General features: G+C 30.7%; 1 protein-coding gene across 2 annotated transcripts in view; it reads right to left on the reverse strand.

Moving 5' to 3' along the window:
* Window positions 1-8,411: 8,411 nt before the first annotated feature.
* LOC107449253 (LIM/homeobox protein Lhx9) overlaps window positions 8,412-24,892 on the reverse strand; it is a 68,720-nt gene continuing 52,239 nt past the window's right edge. Inside the window, exons 4-6 of one of the 2 annotated variants that reach the window (XR_015429861.1) lie at window positions 15,397-15,656; window positions 11,212-11,646; window positions 8,412-10,757 (exon numbers count right to left, since the gene is read on the reverse strand). Coding sequence is in view for 1 of the 2 variants with exons in the window: in XM_016064738.4 (XP_015920224.1) it covers window positions 11,428-11,646; window positions 15,397-15,656 (479 nt within the window). In the remaining variant the exon portion in view is untranslated. Of the gene's footprint in view, window positions 11,647-15,396; window positions 15,657-24,892 lie in introns of both variants that reach the window. The other variant, XM_016064738.4, reaches the window with a different exon arrangement.

Consider the following 24,892-nt stretch of genomic DNA (forward strand, 5'->3'; position numbering starts at 1 on the left):
TCTTCCTGATTCACTATCTTTCGCCGATCCATGCCAAAGCCAGTCTTAAATATTGATTCAACACCCCTACTTAAAATAGTTAAACCTCGTAACCAGAATCCTCGCCACTGCTCTAGATGAAGGACGAGGGAAATTCTTTCCATAGAAAGACTATACTAAAATGTTTAGAAGTCGCAAATTAGCATTTATGGTAAAAAAAAATAAAAATGTTATCAAAATCTGAGGAATTACTACTTTGGAAGACGGGATTAAAAACATCAAAATCAATTTGAGATTTTGATGTTTTTTAAAAAAATCCTAAAAAAGTATTATTATTAGTAGTAATAAGTAAGTATAATTTTTAAATTATATATTTCTGTTTCTTTCTATAAGATTGCAGTTAAGAGTATTTTAAATAAAATTGCATTTCATATTATAACATATATATAATACCTGAAGAAATAAATTTAAAAAAAATGTATCTGCACAAAATACTGGATCAGTTCCTGGACTAGAGCCTTTGGAGCCCGCTCCAAACTGTTCCAACAACGACGCTTTAAAACTGACTGAAAAGTTTAACTGGTGTGGTGCCTTTTTCACTTTTCCTTTTGTTACAAATGAAAGATTTTGTGTAGAATTAAAACGTTTTGAAAAAAAAAAATCTTTTTATATAAAATATTTTCTAACGTTGTTATTCAGAAATTGAGAATTTGATTTGTGCGTTTAAAATGGAATGATCAAACCATACTCAGTAAGAATGTTCCCTAAGTTTGTAAAAATCATGAATAGTATTTTATTATTCTTTTAAATCTTAACTTCTTTATTTAAGTTTAATTAACAAAAGAAAACATTTCAAATATTGGTAAAAGAATTATTATTAAATAAGGAATGAGGATGTCGCACGAAAATTATGAATTGAATCAATCAAAGCATCAAACTTTTAACGATAAACAACCGTTAATACGATAAACTTCGCAAAAGTCGAAAAAATTTGGAGCTGGCTCCAAAAGCTCTGTGTTACGGAACAGGCCCATTAATGGCGTTTAAAATCATTGTAAGAAAGGAGCTACAGATTAATATCTCACACTCCTACATATATACACTGAAGAGCCATTACATTATGACCACCCTGCTAATAACATGTAGGACCAACTTTAGCCCTCAAAACTGTTTGCACCCGCGGTGGCATAGATTCCACAAGGTGCTGACAGGTAGTCTGAGATATTTGGTACCAAGCGCTCACCAACTGGTCCTGCAATTCCCTCACATTGCGAAGGGGTAGCGTGGCAGCACGAATTTGGTTTTCCAAGTAGGACCACAAATGCTATATTGAATTAAGGTCATGTGAATTTGGGAGCTAAGACATGACTTGAAAGTCACTGGAATGTTCCTCGAATCAATCCATGACGATTCGACCCTTATGACATGGTGCATTATCCTTTTGGTAAACACCACCTCCCGCAGGAAAAACTGTTGCCATGAATGGGTGAACCTGGTCTGCAATTATGTTCAAGTAGCTTACAGACGTCTGGGATTGTTCTATGAGGATTATGGGTCCTAATGTGCCCCATGAAAACATTGTTCCTGGCTGAGAAGCCATGAAAACCTGGGCGAGCCCATTATTATAGATGGAGGGTGGTCATAATGTAATGGCTCTTCGGTGTATATGCAACTTATTGCAATGAAATTTGTTAGGAAATATTAACAAACTGAAAAATTATTTGCAAATTATGCATTAAGTTCATTTGCATAAATTTTTTATAAAATTTTCAGCTTATTTAAAGTATCCTAGTTTTAGAATTTATGAATTAAAAAAATTATAACAAAAATAGCAATAAATAGCAGCGGGAATAGCCTTTAAATGTCATTAAAATAAAATATAAAAAATTACTGACATAAAATGAGAGTATTAAATAAAATTTGAGAAAAGAAAAGAATGAGAATGAAGCTCTCAAGCTCATGAAAAAAACATTCGATGATACAGGAAAAAAAACTAAAAATTAATTCAAACTTAGAATTATCAATAACTTTAAAATCATAATTTTTATTTCATGTGCTTATGTGCTGGCTATATTTAATTTATTGAATTATTACTAACTTTTATGTATATTAACTGGAAATATTAGGTATAAAGTCACGGTTACTATATCCCTATCTACTTTATTATTGTTCCATTCTTAAATTAACTATTGATATTTTAAATAAGTTCAGTGAACTTTTTATGACAATTAATTTTTTCATTTCATTTTTTTTTTAACTATTGAAACTACATTTTTAATTTAAAGCACGATTCTCAGAATGCATGTTTATTTCTATCCGGTTTTCGACGAGATTACCCGATTAATAAATTATTTTTTAATTGATTTATGAGAGAGTGAAAAATTGTTTTCATCTTAGTTGCAGAATAATTTCCTTATTTTTTAAAAAATATTTATTTATTAAATTGTCCATGCTTTATTTTATTTACTGACTAGAATAAAAATAACAGCCTTTTGTTCCGTCAGTAGGTTAATAGAGGTTAGGGCACCACAAAGCTGCACTTGCTGACTTATAATGTGATCAGCATTGCCCACCGACAGCCTTTATTTACCTTTCGATTTGAAGCTGGGTGGGCTTCAAACCGCCGTTGGGAATCGAACCCCAGTTCTTCAGAACAGTTCAATGCCTTATCCTTTGACTAACAGTAGCTCATTGACTAAATAACTAAGTATTAAGTCGTTAAATCAGTAATATAATGGTGGAAAAATTAATATATTATGTAAATATTAGCAGCAAAATTTTTTTATTGAAATTAATGAGTTGCATACTTTTTAATTATTCGGTTAGATACAAAATTTCATTCGGCAAAAATGGGACTTACCTCCTCCCAAATATATAACTTCGCGGCTCCCCTGAGTTCAGTGCCTTATCCACTGTGCCATCGCAGCTTATCATATTTAACAAGGGTTGAAGAAATGCTCATTTGTCAACAAATTTGTACACCATTTTAAATTATGTTATTTTAAATAACAAAGTATAAAATTTGAGTGAAATCGGTTGAATACTTCCTGAGTTATGAAATTTCAAAAAATCCATATTTTAAAATTCTATTTCTCAAAAACTATTCGACCAATTTCGTAGTAATTTTGTATTTTGCAATTCAAACTTACATAGTTTAACTAAATATTTTTCCGATCCTTACTAAATAAAAGAATGAATTTAATAAAAAAAAACCTATTACAAATTATTTTTAATTGAAATTTTCTTCGGATAAACGAATTTTATTATGAGGTGCACATTTTTTTTTATTTATAGGAAGGATTCGAGCGACACAACAAAATACGCAAAAAAGTGAAATTAGCATTAAGGGACCCAAATCATCGACCGCTATCTAGAGTAAATTATTGAGACCATATTTTCCAGTTTGCTAATAACTCCCATGTTTTGATACTTAAATATTCGAATTCATCGTAAAAAAATTATGTTTAATCAGAGAAAGTACGTTTTTGTGTCTGATTCTGCAGCTTGATTAATAGTTAGCATAAACCTACCTTTGGTTACCCCTTTAAGTCGTTATTGAGTTCGTGAAAATCTGAATTAAACGTTTGTTTTTATTTTGCTTCAAAATATCTTGTTTAAAGCGTGCATCAAAGCAATTTTTTTTGGCACAGATAAATCGAAATTATGAATAGAAACGTTTATCATTTTTAAAGTACCAAGGATTGCTTGTGAATTTATGCTCATTGCATAACTATTAATAAAAATAATCTTAAGTCTATTAAATTTGATTATAATTAAACATTGAGCATCGCTACAAATACTTAAGAAAATAAAACGATATGTTACAACATTGGCATATATTCAATCGAGACGAAACTGATCATTTTGAAACAAAGTTAGAACTAATACAAAAGTTTTTTTCACAATACAATTAAGTTAGGATGCATACCAACACCTCCTAGAATAATGAAGGCCTCAGCACGGATCAAATTAGTAGTCCGATGTGACGAAGTTAACTGCGCAGTTGATGAAAAATAAGAAAGATGTCATTACGTTCGGGGTACTAAGCTGCGCAGTGGTTGAAAATACGAAATATGTCATTACGTTTGGACTACTAAAGGATATTTATGGTAACCCGTGCAGAGGCCTACTCTTTTCTAGGAGGTGTTGTGCATACACGCCTAAATAACACGCATAAAGTTAGCTTTTAACATACTCATGCTACTGAGAGAACATTGAGATTAAAAAGCGGAACGAAATTAGATATAATGAAATGATTTAACGTTATTTACAGATACGTACAAATTCAGATAAAATTAATTACACGTTTAAAAATATACATACCTTGTGCAGAATAGTATAGGTTTGTTTAAATTATTAACTCAAGCCTTTTCGTGCTACATTAAAAATCTATCGCAAACTTGGCTTCTGACAATTTCAAATTTTCGCCAACGTTAGAGTTTTCGGAGGCGAAAATAATTCAAAATAATCCACGATAGTTGCCTACGAACGAAATCTCGGTGCTGTCCCACTTTATTGGCGTTTGGATTTAACTACACTACTTAGAGTGTATGTAAAAGCTCGATTTGAAGTTAACTTGAAATAAAGAATATCGATATGAAGTTAACTTGAAATTTGAAGTTAACTTGAATATTGCTCGTTGACACGGTATTTTGGATTGTTCAATGCATAACTCAGAGGAGTATTGCTGCACAGTTTTATAAAAGCTTAAAAAAATCCTCTGCAAAGGTTAATTTATCCCAATACTTGATTCAGGAGTTCCTTTGTCTTCTTAGTTGGGGTTCAAAATAACAAAGCTAAACAGAATATACTTTACTGGCTTTAAACCCAAAATGGATCGGCAGTTTTATACTGGTTAAACATAGCGTATTGTGTAAAACATACCGTATTGTGTTTAAGATAGAAACATGAACTACATAATTTTACACCCAGTGGCAATGCTGACCTGTTGCACATAGCTATTTCGCAAAATCTAGACATTTTTTTTTCATAACTAAAATTGCAGTCGTTTGGTGATTAGTAAACGCTCTATATAATATTTAGGAGTAATATTAATGACTTATATTTTAAATCGACAATTATTTTTAAGTATTGTAATAAAGTATTGTGAATTGTTCATGAGTGTTATAAACATAATTGCCAAAAAAAAAAGCTTTTCTAAATTCAACAAACATTTCGGTACAAAGTGAATAGCTGGACTCCAATTTAATCTACCATTCTATTTGCCATTCTATTTACCATTTTTAACGTTTTAACGAATTTTTTTCGATAAAACCCCTATTTAAAAAACAATAAATCCAAAATTTAAAATTTTTTTCAAAAGCATATATATAAAAAGTTTACGAAAATGCAAGAAAGAAAAATTCTTTTATTTTTCATTAAGTCCCAATTTCAGAAGCCAAAATTCTAAAACACAGATAAAAATGCTTAAGAAAAGTCTCGTAACTGGTACTAGTTGCAGTTTAAACTAGTACTTGTTTAAAAAATCGCAACTGGTAAAAAAAGAAAGTCAACTTTTGGAACATCGTTGATCCTTCCACGAAATCCAATCCATGGGTTCCATTGGAGCTTTTGGGCACTGCTGCTCTAGCTAGCCAAAAACTGGTTGAAATTTCAATGACAAGATTCCACTTTCACATATACGAAAGTGAAAAAAAATAGTAATAATATTTATTGTTACTTGCAAAGCTCTAGTGAAAATTTGAGTGCTCTAGCTAGTCGAATAATTTGTCTCTATGTTAAGGTAATAGTTCACGTAAAATTGCCACGTCTCGTGTAAATGTTTCATGCTAATCATAATGTACAATTTTTCATGTTCATTCAAAATGTAAAATATTTTATGCATTCTTTAAAAAGACAGAAACAAACAAAATTTGAATTCATAATAACTTTATTAAATTTACACTTTGCCGAATGAACATAATGTTTTCAGCTCGACCTTGAGTAAAACGAAGAAAAAAAATTGAAACGAAACTCATAACAAAATAAAGATTTGTAAAAATACATCACAGAATTAAAACAAAACAAAGACAGTTACACATATACAGCATCTCAGTGAAAACACCTCGTCAACTATGATAAGTGTATAAAAATGTATGTTTTTTTTTTTTTTAAAACCGTCGGCAACAATATATACTATGTAGCACCGCTCGAAATAAGCAGCTTGTCAAGACACAAAACATAACATTGGACACGAAAACAAAACACATGAATTAGGAAAGCCCTCAATAATTTCATGGAAAAAATATAAAATTAAAACAGAAATGGACATCGGGATGTTTTTATGTCACTGGCCGTTTGTTTGCGGAAACAGTTTACAAAACAATTTTATATACTCTCTGAATCATATAAGACTGCTTTTGTAACAGTTATTAAAGACTTATGAATTAAGGTTTGTTCGTTTCCAACCTGCGCCCTCTATGCTAGGTAGGAAAATGGCGTATCGTACAGTTTCTGACAGCGTTTATGACCTAATGCAGTGTTTCCCAAACTTATGACTTTTGTGTACCCTTTCTACATTTTTCAAAACTCTGTGTACCTCTAATAAAAAAAATTATGCAGATAGACATATTTTTAAAAACATGAAAGAATTTTTTTAAAAAACATTTATTTTTCATATTTGGTATTACGTTTTGTTAATCAGTTTATTTGCATCAGTGAGAAAGATGATATTTTTTTTTTGCTGTCATAACAGTTCATTATAATTCTGTTCTCTTGTGGTCAATTTTAGTCTGAGAAGCGATTCCACGTCCAATAATCTATTTCTTTTTTTCGACTTAATGTCCACAAATGCTGAAAAAATGACTTTACATAAATATGAAGTTGGAAAAGGCAAAATATATTTCACAACTTTTTCTGTTAAGACTGGATGCATATTTTATATTTGCAGCCAGAATGATGTTAAAGTACATTCCTCATGCTTATTTTTCAAGAAAGATAAAAATTATATTTTATTAAAATAATCAAAATAAGTAGAATTTATTGCAAACCTTTACTATAAAATAATTGCACAAAAGTTAAAAATCACAACTGGCTGTTGACACCACTAATTATTAATTGTTAACTCTGCAAAAAAAAAAAAGCCAATGGTCGTAGTCGTAAATTTTCATGGCTAGCTTTGTTTTCTAAAAAAAAAAATTTAAATTTTCGTTTGTTGCAAGTTTTTTCGTATAAGAACGTGTACCCCCGCTAAACTGTTCCCGTACACCTGGGGGTACGCGTACCACACTTTGGGAAATACTGACCAAATGTTTTAATGAAAATTACACCACCCGCTTTATTTGGGCTAATAAAAAAATATTGACTAAGAGCTTTTTATGAAATTTAAAAAAACCATAATATTAACTCCAAAATAATTTCAACATTTAATTTAATTTTTATAAAGATTATAAATAAAGTAAAACTCTTTTAAGTTTTTTTCTTCAAACTTTAATCATTCTAGAAATAAAAAAAAGACATTGCAAAAAATAAATTTTCTTGTGAATACTGGTCTTCCAATACGTCTTACATGTAACAACAGTCATAAATGAAAACACAAAAATAACATTGCGGTGGTCGATATTTGAATACACAATTTGTAGCCAAATAGCAAAAATTACATAAAACGTTAAAATCATATTATGATCAGTCTTTTAATATGTCTTGCAAAAGAACCCCAAAAATATGTAAAATTAAAAATCATAAAGTTAAATAAAAAAGGTAAACCAACGTGTGAAACATGAAAATAATCTTATGTTGATCAGTTCTTTGAAGTCTTATGATTGGACACCTACAAGCGACGTCATCGTGGGTATCTTGCGATAACTTAGTGACTAATAAATTCCTTTAAATTAATGAAATATGCAATTAATACTTAGAAAAAGAGATAAAATAAGTTATTAATTTTCCTTTCATAACTAAAAGAAGCCTACAATAAAACAAGCCATAATAGTTGTAGCGTTAACACGCCATCTATTTTATAAACATTCAGCTGGTGCTGAGGTTATAGGTCAGGTGGTTGCGCATCAGCTGTCTTCTTCTCGAGTTGAGAGTATCGCATGGAATAACAGTTAACATTTTTAATATACTTTGCGTAGTCATGGTAACAAAAGTAAATAAAAGGTAGAGGAATCAATTAAAATTCGCTTTACAGTGGAATGTCATTAATAGATGAATATATCCCGTAAATGGGCTATAGTTCACTGAATATGTATAGCCTTGTCAATGGGCTATATCTATGCATGTCCTGTAATCGAGCATAGTACGTCTTGTAATTTCGTAGCGAAATCCATTTAATTGTGGGTTTTAATTAATATAAATGCTAATTTTTCATATATGCAATATATTTTTTGTAACATTGAAATGTTTAATTTTATTTCAATTAATTTAATTATTAAGAAATGTAAATTTTTTAGGCAATATATTTGTTATGAGTACCAATAGCTTTTTTCCCCTTTTTTTCTGTGTGTATGTGATGTTTTCTAAAATAAAATATTTTGAAAACTGTAATAATAAAATAAGATATCACTTCAGGTATTTAAAAAAAATTTTTTTGTTGAGGTATTTCTATAATTTAAATATTGTAGAATAATTACCAAAATAAGCTATACAATATATAGTTTATAATAATCAATATTATCTAACTTAAAGGTTTTGTAATTCATTAAAAATATATTTAAATGTATACAACTTTTACTTAACTTTAACTAGCATTTAAATTTCTTAGATGTTCTTAAATTTTAGTATTTTCCAGTGATATCAACCTACAAATGAACCATCTTGGTAAACAAAAATACTAGAATTAATAAGAGTGGGGAAAACTCTTTTCCATAATGTTAACTGTTAATTTGTGTTTCCTAAGCAGTGATAATGAGGTTTATGCACAGTTTAAGAAAAACCTTAGTACTTATAGACTAGCGAAACTTTTTTAAAACTTAATTATCTGATATTAAGTAAATACTATCATATACTATTTATATATAACGTAAATGTACAATAAAATCGACTGTTTCCTATTCAGTGCTTTTTAAATCTACTTTTTTAAAAGTATTTTTCTTAGTTTTCTTTCTTTTAGTACTTCGTTAACCAAAAAATAATGATAATAATATAAAAAAACAGAATTTGCACTACAACAATAGAGGGAACTCCCACAGAAAGGTTTCCCCATCTCAACTCTAATTTTTATTCTAAATTTAAACAAAGTAAGGATTAAGAAGATTATTCACTATTCCCTAAATAAACAACTAACTAATAAGAATAAAAATAATACTTTATAATAAAAATAATGTATGAAAAAGAAATAAATTTATTTTGATATCATTAGTATTTGTTTTTATTTTACTTCGCTTTTTTTAAAACCTATTTGTTGACCAGTTAGTAAATGAAAACAAAGATTCTGAGATTCAGAGTTTTCCAAAAAGGTTAGGATATATTTTGTGCAACTTAAACTAAAGAAAAGAAAACGTGAATAATGAGCAAATATTGAACATAAATGGACGTACTATACTTTAAGCTCTATAAACGAAAATCTTTCTCAATTTTTAAAAGAAAAAAAAATGGAGAGAATTAAGGAAGGTTTTTTTTTTCAACCGAAACTACAATATGTCAATTTCTGTACTTTCATACGTGTTTTATTAATTTTTTTTTTCATTTTATCATAACATTCCTTTTTACATAATTTTATAAGTTTTGATCTATATTTAAATAAGTTAATAAAGGAAATTTTGTGGAAATAAAGGCATTTGTGGACAATGACTGAACACAAAGTTTAAGAAGACTGGCATTCCTTTACTACCGGAGGGTACGAATGATAACGGCGGGTAAAATCATAATTTAATTCAATACGAGAAATCCAGCAGGTCGAACTCAAAATTAAAAGCAATCACTTCCAGACTTTACGAACAACATTTTATTCCTATGAAACCACGTGTTGCAGCTCCACCAAACGATTTACATGGAATTCAATTCGGAGTTTTAATTATCTGAACCGATAACTTAATTACTTTTATTTATTAAGTTGGACTTATAGTATTCTTGATGATCCGGAGAGGGTACTGGCCATAAAAAGCCAGTTGCGTTCAATGCTTCTATTAAAGGAAATTGAATTCAGATGATTGTTGAAGTTAAGTCAGAATGCCAGAATTTCATTGTTAAAATTTGTAATTCTTTTCTTAAATTAAATTTTTTTAAAAATTATCGCGATAGTAAATATGTAAAATGCTACTTTGTGAAAATGCATTTAACAGTTAACAAAATTTATTTTGTTCACATACTCTATTTGAATCAAAGAAAAAAAAGTTAGAATTAAAGCAAAAATACTTTTCTTTGAGGTCAATTATTTTAATACACTAATTATGTTTCATCTAGAAATGAATTAATTTGTAATTTATTCTGATATATTTTTAATTAAAAAAAAACTCAAAAAGCCGTAATCAATTTTTTTTTCCTCATTTGAAGCTACTTTTTGAATGTTCCTTCAGACATTTTTGTATTGCAAAAACTTTTATTTAACTATTATTTGATAAACACTATAGCAAAGGAAGCCACTAAAAATTTTATACATAAAAAATATTAAAACTTTAATAACTTAATACTTTCAAAAAATCCCTCCCTAAATTACAAAATAAACATACTAAATTGGAGAAAAAAAAATTTAAATATAAAACCCCTAAAATATCTCAACTACTATAAAGGAATTGTGCAGAAATTGGTGAAAATTTAATGTGGTGGGAATTGACATGCTTTTTAAACCTTTGACGCAGTTGGGACACTGGTGTCCCTTTTATGTATTTTCGGAGGATCTAATTACGAGTAAAAATATATTTTGCTATTTTTAATTATAAAAACCAGTCTAATAATTACTAAAAAATCTGTTAGATTTTCAGATTTATATTTGTGCTAAAATATAAAATCCAAGAAATTAGTTTGAAAGAAATATTTTCAGGTCATATTCAAAAAGTTAGCAAATATTGATTTTGTAAATAAGAGAAACTTTAATGATGAACAACTGTTTCTCTCAGATCTACATAACTGCAACTAAGTCTAAAAGTGAAAAATTATTGTTTGAAAGTAACACGTGCTTGGGAGATTTTATCTTAAAAGCATAAAAAGACACCGGTGTTTCATGCTATATTTCACAACCATAAATTATTAAAATGCTAAATGTAATATTTTTCAGTTATTTTGACTTAAATTAATGCAAAATAATGAGAGAAAAAATGAAAAATATGCTTAATAAATATTGCTTTAAAGGGCTAAACTCTATTTAAAATACTTGAAACTCAGGAGTATCAGTATTGTTAAAAAAGTTAAAACCGTTTAAAATTTACATGAGATTCAGAGAGTATATCAAATGGATTAAAATATTTCCATTAAAAAAAATTTCATTTTACCAGCTCACAATATCATGCTCCGCAATATCGACTCATTTACTAGAACACAGATTGTCCCTACAAAAACAGTGAGCAAATTTTAGAGTAAATTAGTAAAAGTCTGTATGTTCTGTTCCTCCTGTGTTATGGGTGTCGGCTGGACATCGAGGATCGAGGAACCCAGTCGAAATGGATCGCAGAATTGAGGCTGAGACGCCAGTTCAGAGAGAGGTTTGCAGTCCTGTGCGATTTCTGGACCTTGGCTTTGCTGACGGAGCAAATTTCGCCTCCACTTTGCTCTGGCGTTTTGGAACCAAACCTGGAAAATAAATCACGAATTTAATTACCATACAATAATGGAAGAGAGAAATACAGAGTGCTCTTCTCCCAATGAGGTGACCCAGGTTCTAGCCCCTGCGATGGCTGGTCGAAACGAATTCTGGATCCGGCTCGTACCGACCACAGTGCTGAAGTAAGATATTCTTAGGTTGGTTGGTACGTTCAAATGCCACTTGCAACACGGGCAAGCCTGCTTGGTGAAACCGAGCAAATTTAAGGCAGAGTGTGCGATTCTTGTTTTTCAGTGGCGCCATCTATGGCAAAGAATTCGACTTCTGCCACATCATACGTTACACCTGTTTATAAGGCGAACCCATTCATTCATCCACAGATCGTAATTTTGACCTGAATTAGAGAACGATCGATCTCCAATCCAGTACCCCCAGAGGTATTGATTTGTTATGGGAACATGGAGGACTTTGCCACTCGACCGACTTTTAACTTGCATCAGTCACCAACTACACGGGGAGTCTTCAGCCGGCGGGGTTCGAACCCCGCCAACTCTCGGACATGGGTCTAGCGCCCTACCGACCAGGCTATCCCGGCCCCAAGATATTCTTAGTGGTGGGAGGATTATGGGTTAGAGTCCCCTTGCGGTCGAACTAACTGTGGAAGGTTTTCGTGGTAGATTTCATAGAAGGAATTGATTATAATAGTTCAGGTATCGAGCGGTCGACATTTTCGGCCACTATATGTTAATTTTTATATTTGAGTATTGCGCCATATTTCTGGATACATTTACTTCCATATTTCTAGATATATTATTTGGAGTCCTGGTGGCTCAGGGGAGAAAGCGTTCGCCTTACTATGAGGTGAGCCAGGGTCGAATCCATGCGATGGCTGGTTTATACGAATGTCGCACCGACGATAGTGTTGACGTGAAATATCATTAGTGGTCGAAGGTTCATGGGTTATGAGTCCCCTTACCGTCGAACTAACTGTAGAAGGTTTTCGTGGTAGATTTCATAGAAGGAATTGAATATAATAGTTCAGATATCGAGCGGTCGACATTTTTGGCCGCTATATGCTAATTTCAATATTTGAATATTTCGCCATATTTCTGGATACATTTACTTCCATATTTCTAGATATATTATTCTGAGTCCTGGTGGCTCAGGGGAGAAAGCGTTCGCCTTACTATGAGGTGAGCCAGGGTCGAATCCATGCGATGGCTGGTTTATACGAATTTCGCACCGACGATAGTGCTGACGTGAAATATCATTAGTGGTAGAAGGTTCATGAGTTATGAGTCCCCTTGCGGTCGAACTAAGTGTGGAAGGTTTTCGTGGAAGGTTTTGATTATAATAGTTCAGGTATCGAGCGGTCGACATTTTCGGGCACTAAATGCTAATTTCAATTTTGGGGTACTTCACATTATTTCTGGATATATTTACTTCCATACTTCTGGAAATATTATTCTGAGTCGCGGTGGCTCAGGGGAGAGGGCGTTTCTCTTACAATGAGGTGAACCGTGTTCGAATTTATGCGATGACTGGTCGATACGAATTTCGCGCCGACCACAGTGCTGACGTAAAATATCTTCAGTGATAAGCGGGTCATGGGTTAGAGTCCCTTTGACGTCAAGCTAACCGTGGAAGGTTTTCGTAATTTTCCTCTCCTTGTAGTGCAAATGTGGGCTAGTTCCTTCAAAAAGTCCTCCACGAAGGCAAATTTCTCCCACTACTCGATATTGAAGTTTTCTTGTATTCTGGATTGGGTTCGAAATTATTCTCGGACATAGGTCTAGCGCCCTACCGACCAGGCTATCCCGGCCCCAAGGCTACGAAGTCGAGCATAGGTAATCGTAAACTCAGAATTGGATCGGCTTTGTAACGGCGACAGTAAAATAAAATAAAATAATGGGAGTGACACTAAACTTTGAAGCAGTTCAAAAGTGCATCATAAATGGGCTTACAATTTGATTAAAAACTAATACTTATATTATTAACATGATAAAAACCAATGCAAATTTAATTAATATGATACAATTAGCGTTAATGTAATTACCATGATAAAAACTAGTATGAGTATAATTAATATTATAAAAGTTAATAAGAATATAATTAGCGTGATGAAATTAATATGAATATAATTTGTAGGATAGCATTAAGGCGAATATAATTAATATGATAGAAATTAATATGGGAATAAAATTATGTAAATACGATGAAAATTAATGTAACTATAATTACTGCGATGAAAACTGATGTTATAAAATTTTAACTGAATGCATTCTTCAATTTTGGTTAATGTAAGACCATATTATGCATTTTTCTTTTTTAAATTTTCACTATCCTACAACAATGGAAGTGACTATTTTAGCTGGTACTTTTTTCATATTTTTCAAGAAAAACTTAGATAATTACTTTATAAGTTTAGAAGAGTTGAGGCCATGTTATTTCTCAGGCGAATAAATAAAGTTTTAAGGGATTTGAAAGACCGGCAATAAATTATAGACGAAAAAAAAAGTGTTTTTGAGCACCCTATGACAAAAAATATGGTATTTAGACTTTAATTTGTATCATTTACTTTGGTTATTACATGGAATAATTGCACGAAATTTCGTAAACCTAACTTCAATATTCAGAGAGATAAAAACATTTTCATACTATGACCATAGAAATATGTAGTAAACATGTGAAATGTGCAGTAAAATTAAACAAAATTTTAAATAATACAAAAATTTTATTTTAAAATTTGAAAAAAAAATTGGTAAAAACTGTGCAAGATCTGAGCATTTCAAGCTATCCTTAGCATATCAAGCAGAAAACATTTTGAAAAGAACAATTTTTTTTTTCATAATTTTATTCCGAATTGTATTTGGTAATTTATGAAAAAAGTTCGATTTGAATTTCATGAAAATTTAAAAACATTTCTATTTTTTTCGTAGTATTTGTAAATTTGGAAAGAATGTTCTGAATGGTAATGCGCTTTGCACAAATTTAACTTTTCAAACAATATTTATTCAAAATGATACCAAAATTTGTGAGGACAACCACCTATTGAAGTTAATTGAATTTGACATGTTTTCTTTCTTAATACCATTTTACATTTGTTGCCCTTACAATCATTGTAGGGTATTATCATGTTACTAAATTTTTTTTCAGATACAAAATAAAATTTATCCTTTTCTTATTATAATTAGCCTAATTACAGGTTTAATATTATAAGCCTAATTAAATGTTTATTATAATAAGCCTAAGTCTATTCAATCCGATTAAGTAATTATTTGCGTAGTTTCCAACGAGTCTCAAGGCATAAAGACAAATTGTAAGAAGCCTAAAATATGTAGGTAGGTACTTTATTTGCGTCGCACTAGAACTGAACAATGGACGGTTGGCGACTGTCTGGAAAACATTCCTTAGGATGATTCGAAGACATTTTATCGCGATTTTGATCCCCTGCAAAGAGGGTGACTCCCCTGGAGTGCGAGCGCGACGACCTGCTCGCGAAGTCAAGCACTTTACGATAGAACAGTTTAACGAGAATTGATCCCGCTCACCCTCGGTCCCTACTCAGGCTGATCAAAGTGGTCACCCACACGCTTATTGACCACAGCTAGTGATTCTTGACTTTGGTGTTTTATAGGAAACCGTGTCTTTAAGATCAGTCCTCTGTGGTACCCTAAATTATGTAGGGCTGATTAGAAAATGTTAATGACTAACTGATTTCCAAATAGCTGGATTTTTCGATTAGCTTACAATATTTAAAACAGAGCGTTATTCCTCACCTGTAGCACCCTTTTCGACAAGCCAGTCTTCTGGGAGAGCTGTTTCAGATCTTTGGCATCAGGATTGTGATTAATCGAGAAATATGATTTCATCGCCCTCAGCTGATGATGCTTGAAGGATGTGCGCATGCGCTTTGGACGCGTCAGGTGTTCACTTGAAGTGCTGCTGTCACTTCCCACAGCGGTCAAGCTGTTCGAATTGTGCTGAAGCGGCGAGTGGTGATCACTTGACAAGGAACAGTGGTCATCGGAGCTGGGACCTGTAATTTAAGGAACATGGTGAGGAAACTTTTCAAGGTATAATTCTTATTTTATTACAGGACCATGCTTAATACAAATAGGCTGTTCTACAATGACAGCCACTCTTGATAGATATTGTTTAAATCCAAAAAACGCATAAATATTAGGGGTCAATTAAAATAAGAAGATATAAATTATTTTAAATAGATATTGATATAAATTAATATTTAAGAGAAGAAGAAAATTATCGAAATCTAACAAATCACTACTGAGAAAAGCGAGATTGAAAACGTGAAAACCTGTTTGAACACTTGATAAAATTGTTTTTCAGACTCGCCTCTCAGAACTTTTCTGTCCACTCAAACAATCAAACGCATATTTTAATGTTTTCTGACGTAATGTCTGACGCAAGTGATGCCATTAGTTTGAGATAGGTAAAACTAGGACTCTTTTTAAGACTATTGCTTATATTTATTATCCTGCAGTAAGTGAGCCATTAATTTGAGATAACTAGGTAAAACTGGGGCTCTATTTCAGATCATTGCTTAACCATGACTTTACCTAGAGGACAAAATCAACGACTACGAGGCAACTAAATATAACAATTGATGATTTAAAACTTATCTGCAAGGCATCACCTAAACGATTCTTTTTTTTTTTTTATCAAAAATGCTCCCGTGAGTATTTTATTGTTATTTTTTAATGAAATTATTATAAAAATTTTATAATGTTCTGAAAATAATTCATTTCAAGCATGTTTTTTAAAATTTTGATTTACTTCAAAAGTTAACCTTATAATGTTTACAGTATTTTAAACTATGTTTCAATACTAAAACTCAGTGGCGCGACAGCCCTAGAGGGGCAAGGCCTACTGTGCCCATCTCAGTTTTCTTGACCTAAAATAGAATAGTTTCAATAGAAGTGCCATTTTTCATAAATACCATCAGATTTTTCAATTATTAAAAATTTTCTCTTTAAGAGAAAGTGACCACATATTTTTAAAACCAACCACTAGCCAACAGCTAAATTTCTTATTTTTCTCTATAACTTTAGGATTAAAAGCAGTAACTAAAAATGTAGATCCATTTCGAAAAAATTATAAACGAATAAGGGCAGTGATTATAGAAAACCCTGTATACGCAATGGAAATGATTAAATAAATAGTCTAGGAATAAAATTGATGTTTTATTTTCAATTTTAAAATATGAAAAATGGTGTTTGAAGTAATTCTTCTCTATCTCAAAATGAAGTAAATTCCTGAATAAATTCTGAAAATGTTATTTTCCTCTGCTTCTCAAATTCCTTCGCTTTTCGATCAGATTTGAAGCTTTTAAATAAACTCAGTTCATTTTAATCAAATCGACTGCCGTTGCAGTCACAGCTACGGTGTACTTCATGTCGCTTTTGATAAAGTCAAATTTGATTTCGTTCAACTCTCTAATCTGATTATAAAAGTAGAGAGAGTATCATCAGAGACAAAGCCAGCTTACTCAATGACGATGTCCGAAGCAATTTTCGCTGACCCTTTCTGAAAGTTTCCAAGGGACCCAGAATTAATTCGTTTTAATGCTAAGCTGCGTTATCTCCTGAGCCGGCTATGCATAAAATAAAGCTTACAGTTTTGAATTGATGAAATTGTTGACGACAGCACATTATTTCAAAGGACAGAAAATTCTAAATTTAAATTCGATTACTTCCTTGTTAAACTTCAAATAAAATGTTTATCGTCTGTTTTGTTAAATATGTTTGCTTCAGAAAATACAAAGGGTGTTCCGTAATAACCTCCTTTATATATTTTTAGAATCATTATATTAAAAATGAGGCCTAGATATGCATTTTAAGAATTCTAATAAAAAATTAAAGGAAAGTGTACATATCGAAGTGCCGTAAATAAATATTTTAAAGAAAATAAAAACAAAACTTGATCAAAATCTGACAAATCGCATAGGAATATATAATAAACATCAAACATGAAGGTTCGAAATTGAAGGTGTTTCTACTAATCATCTTTCTTCTCGGTGTGACATTAAATTTGTCCTGTTGCTTGTTACATATGCCTTCCTCTACGTTGATAGCGTTTTTTTCCTTGCTTAAATATTCGTCTGCGTTCCCGAATGTGTATACTTTTTCGTTGTCATTTCTGATAAGGATTTTAAAGATATATATTAAAGGCAGTCTTTACAGAACATCTTGTTTAACTATGACTTCCTTGCAAATTACAGGGCTACCTCTAGGTCCCTATTTTTCTAAATGATCTCTGTTATACTAGTTGGTCCCCCAAAGTCCCTTTTATCACTGAAAAAGCCGTAAAGTCCCCGACTTTCGCACTAATAATGTCAAAAGTTAAACTTTTTTTAAAAAAATTCCGAAATTAATCAGTAAAGTTTTGATTTTTTCTGTTAAATTATTAATACCTTAAATGGCACCGCGTAACTCAGCATTGAGGTTAAGCATTCAATTACGTTGAATACACAATTAAATTGAATGTGTTCATTGAATTGACGACCAATTATTTAATTACCAGTGTTAAAAAAGTATTTCATAATTGTCTTTATTTTTTGACATTCTTGTTATCTGTAACGATAACTGCTTTCAAACCACTGTGAATCACTAACCACATTTTCTATCACTTACTCACATATATGGCAGTACTTTTACTTTCGTTACTTGTACCGCCGGTACAAGTAAAAAGTACATACTTTTACTTGTACTTCGTTACTTTTTAAATTTAGTACTTTTACTTGTACTTTCGTTACTTTTTTAGGGAAAAAGTAAAAGTATTTGTAACGGAAATATCGAATGAAATCGTTACTTTTTTCTAAAACTCGGTAAGCTCGGTAAACTTTAAAAAAAAAAAAATATTAAATTTAAAAAAAATAATTGTTTTTTTTTTAATTTATAAAATTAATGTGCAATATATATGCATTCACAGCTAACTTCCTGTTTAAATACCTTCTGTTTCAACTTATACTGCACATTCAATTATTTTTTACTAGCTCAAAGATCACAAAGCTATCTGAAACCCCGTGTTTGCTTTGTTTACGTTTGTGTTTTTAAAACGCGTTTCTAAAGAGTAAAACAATTTTAAATCAATGGTAATTTAAATAAATAAAAATAATAAACTTAAAATTAAAATTAATAGATAAAATTTCTTTCTCTTGCAAATCCATAAAAAGTTTGATATTAAAATTATATTTGATTTTAAAATTATATTATACGATTATATTATAAAATTATATTATAATATTCTACCGAATTTAAAAATAAATTAATATCCATAACTTTCAAAATTGAAAATAATTAAATAAATAACAACAATTTTGCAAAAACATTAAAGAACATAAGAATATTTTTCAATAAAATTTAGGTTACTTTGAATTTTTGATTTCCTAGAAATGTACTTTTAAATCGTTACTTTTTTTGTTCAGTACTTGTACTTTTACTTGTACTTTTTACTCGTTACTTTTTTAAATAAGAACTTTTTACTTTTTACTCGTTACTTTTTTAAAAATACTTGTACTTCTACTCGTTACTTTTTAAAAGTAACGTTGCCATATATGCTTACTCAATAAGAAAATTAAAACCTTTAAAACCTTGATTTACTGAGTTCTTCATCTAAGCAATTAAATTATGAAATCAATTGCATTAAAGCTATTATCCAAAATATGAGTTTTTTTCCGAGATTATCGATTTAATTGCTAATAAGATGTCAATAAATATTCAGTGTTTCAAATCGGGAATATTTCCATATCACTTACTCTTCACGCCAACTAACGTCGCTAAGGCGCCTAAGTTTTTTTTTCTCATGAAATTTATATAAAGAAACTTACAAGTAGTAAAAAAGCAATTATGAGAAAGTCCTTTTATACCGTACATTTGTCATTTTTGAAAGAAAAAAAAAGTTCAAAATTCAAATTATTTTTTTTAAATCGTAGAAAACCAATTCGATTTATAGTTAAAAAAAACTTTTCTTAAACTTCCAGAAACTTAAATTTCCAGAAACAAAAATATTCAGCAAAATTATTTAAAATCAGGCCAATGTTTAATACATGACTACTTTTGAAAAATAAGTTTTGCGAGTTCTGGCGCTTTGAAAATTGTAAGCGGATATTTCTTTGGTTTGGATATTTCTTTTTAAATATAATGTATAATTTTTAATTAATTAAATATTAAGATCTAACTTTGAGGACGTTCTTCGTCTAATATACAGCTTTTTTTATATATATATATATATATATATATATATATATATATATATATATATATATATATATATATATATATATATATATATATATATGAAGTTAAGCAGAAACTACATTTATAAGTTGTAAATTTTGAAACAAAATGTATTTAAAGTTATAAAATTATTATACCTGCTATTACCTCCCGTCCCACCAGTCCTAAAATAAAACTATTACTATTTTGGCGATGCAAGCAATTTTTTTACCATTATTTATCTTTAACTAGCTTTAAATAAGTTCAAAACATCACCGTAGAATTATATTTCAAAACAATTAACTTAAATGTAAACTTCTTGAAAATTAAATTTTATTTACCAGAAATAAAATATGCTTAACGCGAAAAATGCTCTTGGTAAAGAAAAATTAATGATTCGTTCTTGAGAATTTCAAGATCAAAATAGCATAATTAGTATCCATTTTTCTAAGAATAACACACAAAACAAAAATACAACTCCGAAAATACAAATTTTTAAAGAAAAACAGAGAGAGAGAGAGAGAAAAAAAAAACCTTCCTGAATTGATTCTCACAGATTCTGAAAACTCCTCCCTTAAATAAAACAAAAATAAGCAGCCCCGAAATGATAGCACACATCTTCCTTCCTCTCAACATCCTTTCATCCCCATCCTCCCGTTCGCTTGCTCTTGAGCTTCTCCTTTGTGAGAGGAGAGAGAAGAAAAACAAGCAAAAGGATGATAAAAATAAACGCAGAAAGGATAAGAAGGAAGCGACCAATGAAAAAGCTTCTTTTTAGTTCGGCAGTGATTGATCCCTAAAGATGGATTTTGATGTTCCAGACCAGGACAAAAAGAAAACACACGGGGTGGATTGAAGATTTCAGCTATTCGAACTTTAACGTTCGAAATAAAAGTGGTGTATGTAAACTCAGAATGAAACTGCCTGCCTATTCACTTCGAAGGAATTTGACCTTTGTATGGGACTTAACACTTAGATTCTTTACATGGTGCAGTCAAAACAAAACAACCAGAATAATAACTTTTCATCTAAAGATTGATTTTTCCCGTACTAAAATACATTCCTAGTCGGTCTGAATAGGTAAATATGTCAATCGATTAATAATATAAGGCGTGACGATAAACTAAGACACATAAGCGCACTTTCTCTGAAAAGGCAATTTTTCACGAAAAATAAAGTATTTTTTCCCTTTTTTTTTTGAAGAAAAATATGCTATTTTTATAACTGTTGTTAGTTTGCATCAATTAATCGTGACTATTAGGTTAAGTCTTCCTTTAGTCAGCGCACTCAGACGCATTTTAAAATTTGCTCTAAACATCAATATGAAGAAGAGCCCCAGTTTTGCAAAAATAAAGAGAGTCTGAGATTTAATTGTTTTAATTTTTAGAAAGTTACTCCAACGATCCGGAATCCTAAAAATTTGTAAGAACTGAAAATTATTCATTGATTCTGATATTTTTCATCCAGGTTTAAAAAATACACTAAATTTCTTATACTTAAAGGCTTTTTAAAACTAAAAGTTATTGGGTTGTTCGGAAAGTATTTTAGTTTTTTTGTGCGAATGAAAGACGATTTTTTCTTTATAGTGAATAGACATTTTATTGAATTATATCGTTTTGGCAAAAGCTCAAATCCACACTTGTAACATTTTTGTTCTCAGTTGGCAGAAAACTAATCCAAGTGATTATTGGCCACCTCTTTTGAAATAAAGGTTTTAACGTCCAAAAAATTTGTAAAAACTGAACCAAATGTTGTAAACATCCTATTTCTTATGCTCAGAGATGATGCTCTACAAAAATGGTTCATTTCTCTTGACGTTTGGAGAAGAAATCACATACGTCAAATTTCTTCCCGTAAGAACATAAAGAACTCAAATGCCGAGATTTAAGATTAAAGTTTGTCTTTTCAAATGATCATGAACGGTAAAATTCGATTAATTTAATCTCTCAGCAATCTCAGGTGTTATTATTCACCAGTTTGTATCAATTAATACCTAAATTGTGTCGTCATCAGCTTTAACTGACTTTCCAGAACATGGTGCATCTTCAACAACAAAATTGCAGGATCGAAATTTCGCAAACCACTTTTGGCAGTGGCGTCCTGTCAATACATCTTCCTTATTCACATCGGATAGTTTTTTTTTCCTGATTGATCATTTTTAATCATGCAGCAGTAAATTATGCAATATGTTTAAGAAGGGGCCGGGATAGCCTGGTCGGTAGGGCGCTGGGCCCATATCCAAGAGGTCGTGGGTTCGATCCTCGCCGGCCGAAGACTCCCCGTGTAGTAAATGGTGACTGATGCACGTTAAATCTGTCGAGTCAAAAAGTCCTCCATGTTCCCACAACAAATCAATACCTCTGGGGGTACTGATCCAGGAGTTTCCTTGTCTTCTGGATTGGTTCAAAATTACAAGGCTACGGAGTTGAACGCAAGCAGTCGTAAACCCATGAAATTGGGTCGGCAGTTCAACGACGGTTATAAAATAAAATGAAATATGTTTAAGAAGTATAATATGCCGAAAATACTGCTGAAAAGGCACCAACCAAAAACTACTGCATAGAATCAATGGAATTTTTTCACAAGAAAGCCTTAATGTAACAACTGCCAAAATATGTAATGATTGCACGACTGAAGTGTGAAGTTGACTGTAAAAAGTTCGGTGTTAGGAAAAAACAAAATTATTTTCCGAAGAAATTAATATTTGACTATTCTAAGACCCAGATTTTTTTAGCTGTAAGGTATAGTTTGAAATTATAGCTTTGCCACGAGCGGAAATTCTGAAGAATATGGTCTCGTCGCTTATAGAGAGTGGTCGAAAATTTTGGACCACGCTAAATTCAAAGTTTCAAGTATTTTCAACCACTTTTCTGACTAATTCGGATTGGGATTATATTTTCTAGATTGCTCTTATGGCCTTTCACTTGGTCAAAAATTTGAAACCATCAGATTTATTTATTCCGCGAAAGTATATTAATTTGTCTTATTTTGTTCCTTACTTAATGGTCTGTTTTTATCATACTTAAGGAAGTTTTTTTCGAACCATTCGAATTTTTTTCGAAGACTTAAGTTAAATGCGTGATAATCCGAAAATTTATTCATTCAGAGTGCTTAGCCTTTTTTTTAATCTAATTATTTATCAATTATCTAATCTTAGTTTACCAATTATCTAACTTATCTTAGGAGGAGATTAGATCATTATTTTTGTCAACATAGTTTAAAAGTATCAATCATTTAATATTTTCTGTTGTTATAACAGCGATATTTTTTCTTAATTTTTGCATTTTTGAAATGCATTTTCTTTAGACGAAGTTGTTTGTTTTTTTGTTTTTTTAAATTTTCACTTGTTAAATCGTTTATTTTAACCGTTGTTATTTCAATGATTGCATACTTTTATTGTAAGTTTACGTCGTTATGGTTGCAAGAAGGAAGAAAAACACAATGAAAAATGGAAGCCAATCAATAGATCAGCGTAATAGTGAATCGATATAATTTGAATCCAGGAATAAGCTAATCATCAATTAAAATGATAAAAATGCCAACTTCAATCGCATAGAATATTACTAGTGTCCTATTATTTAGATTGCTAATTCAGATATTGAGAACAAGTTAAACAAAAACAAACGAAATCACAATTCCAATATAGAACTTACCGAACGAACATGTTAAGGAATATATTTAGAAGCTCACAAAGTCCCAATTCAAATTTAGAATTTAGTGAAAGAACATGTTAAATTAATGTTCAGTAACATGTTCAAAACATTCACATTCTTTAAATATTGAGCTTAGTGTAAGTTGGGTGGGGTATTTTCCATACACTGAAATCCCCAATTCAAATATAGAGCTAAGTGCTATTTCAAAAACCATCGAGTTAAATTATTTATTTTAAAATACCACTAAGCTCATCAATCTTAACATGTTAAGTGATAATTTTAAAGCAAATTTGCTAAGTGATTGTTTTTAAAATACTTCTAAACTCTACGTTAGCAAATATCACTTAATGTGTTAAATTATGTTTTTAAAACAATCAAATACCAAATTCAGATGCATGACTTATTGGAAAAGCATGTTAAGTAATAGTTTAATAAACACTCGGAACCCCGAGTTTAAAATGCGTGATGTTTATATTTCAAAAAAAATATGAATTTGTTCTATAAGCAAGGTGATTTTTAATTGAAAGTGTTGTTTTATGAGCAGCTTTCTTGATTTTCTTTGCTTTCTTAAGTTTTTTCCCCCCTCAAATTTAATTAAATGTCATATGTCACTCTCTCTCATTAAGCTTTTCAAATAAATAAAAAATCTAAGAACTGTAAGAAATTTCAATTTTATAAAAAAAAAAAAAATAGATAGATTCCTTGTTCAAACTACTGATTAAAATAATATCAAAAGTTTTATATCATCGATTATAGTTGATCAGAGAAAATTAGTTTTGTAAGTCAAAAGACATAAATCTTCATGAAAAAAATAGCATTCCATACTTTTATTTATTATTATTATTTGTAGAGAAACACAACTTTTTTTTTACTTAATCCTTGTTTTCAGAACTGTTTTTAGTTGCTATAGTTAATAATCATACGAGCCTTAAGAATATTCGAACGTTTATTTTCCAAAGCAACTACTTGAGCCATTCTTCAACTTAGAAAACCCTATCCAGAATTAATCCTTTTTCTCCACAAAAAGTCGACGTCGCTGCAGAAGACAAACATATCACTCAACCCCTTCCCCACCACCCAACCAACCTTGCAAAATCCTAATATAAGACAAGTACTAAAAGAATATAATACATAAGAAGGATAAGTGAAAAAGAGGGAAAATAACAACAAAAAACGGGAATATTGCGCGTCAAAGAGGGAAAAATACCGAATGAAAAGGGGAAAAAAAAGTCGGCTGCAGCATGGAAAACAACTCGGCCCAATTACGAAGAGTAGGAACGCTGTTCCAGGATTTGGAAGATTTAGGAGCTGAGATAAAATTTAATTCCTGGAAGGAAAACAGGAAAGGGTAGTAATCGGATTCCAGTTTCTCGGAGAAAGATGAC

This window comes from Parasteatoda tepidariorum, chromosome 10, assembly GCF_982258835.1.
Source record: "Parasteatoda tepidariorum strain Cologne lab strain chromosome 10, Ptep-v5.0, whole genome shotgun sequence".
NCBI lineage: Eukaryota > Metazoa > Arthropoda > Arachnida > Araneae > Theridiidae > Parasteatoda > Parasteatoda tepidariorum.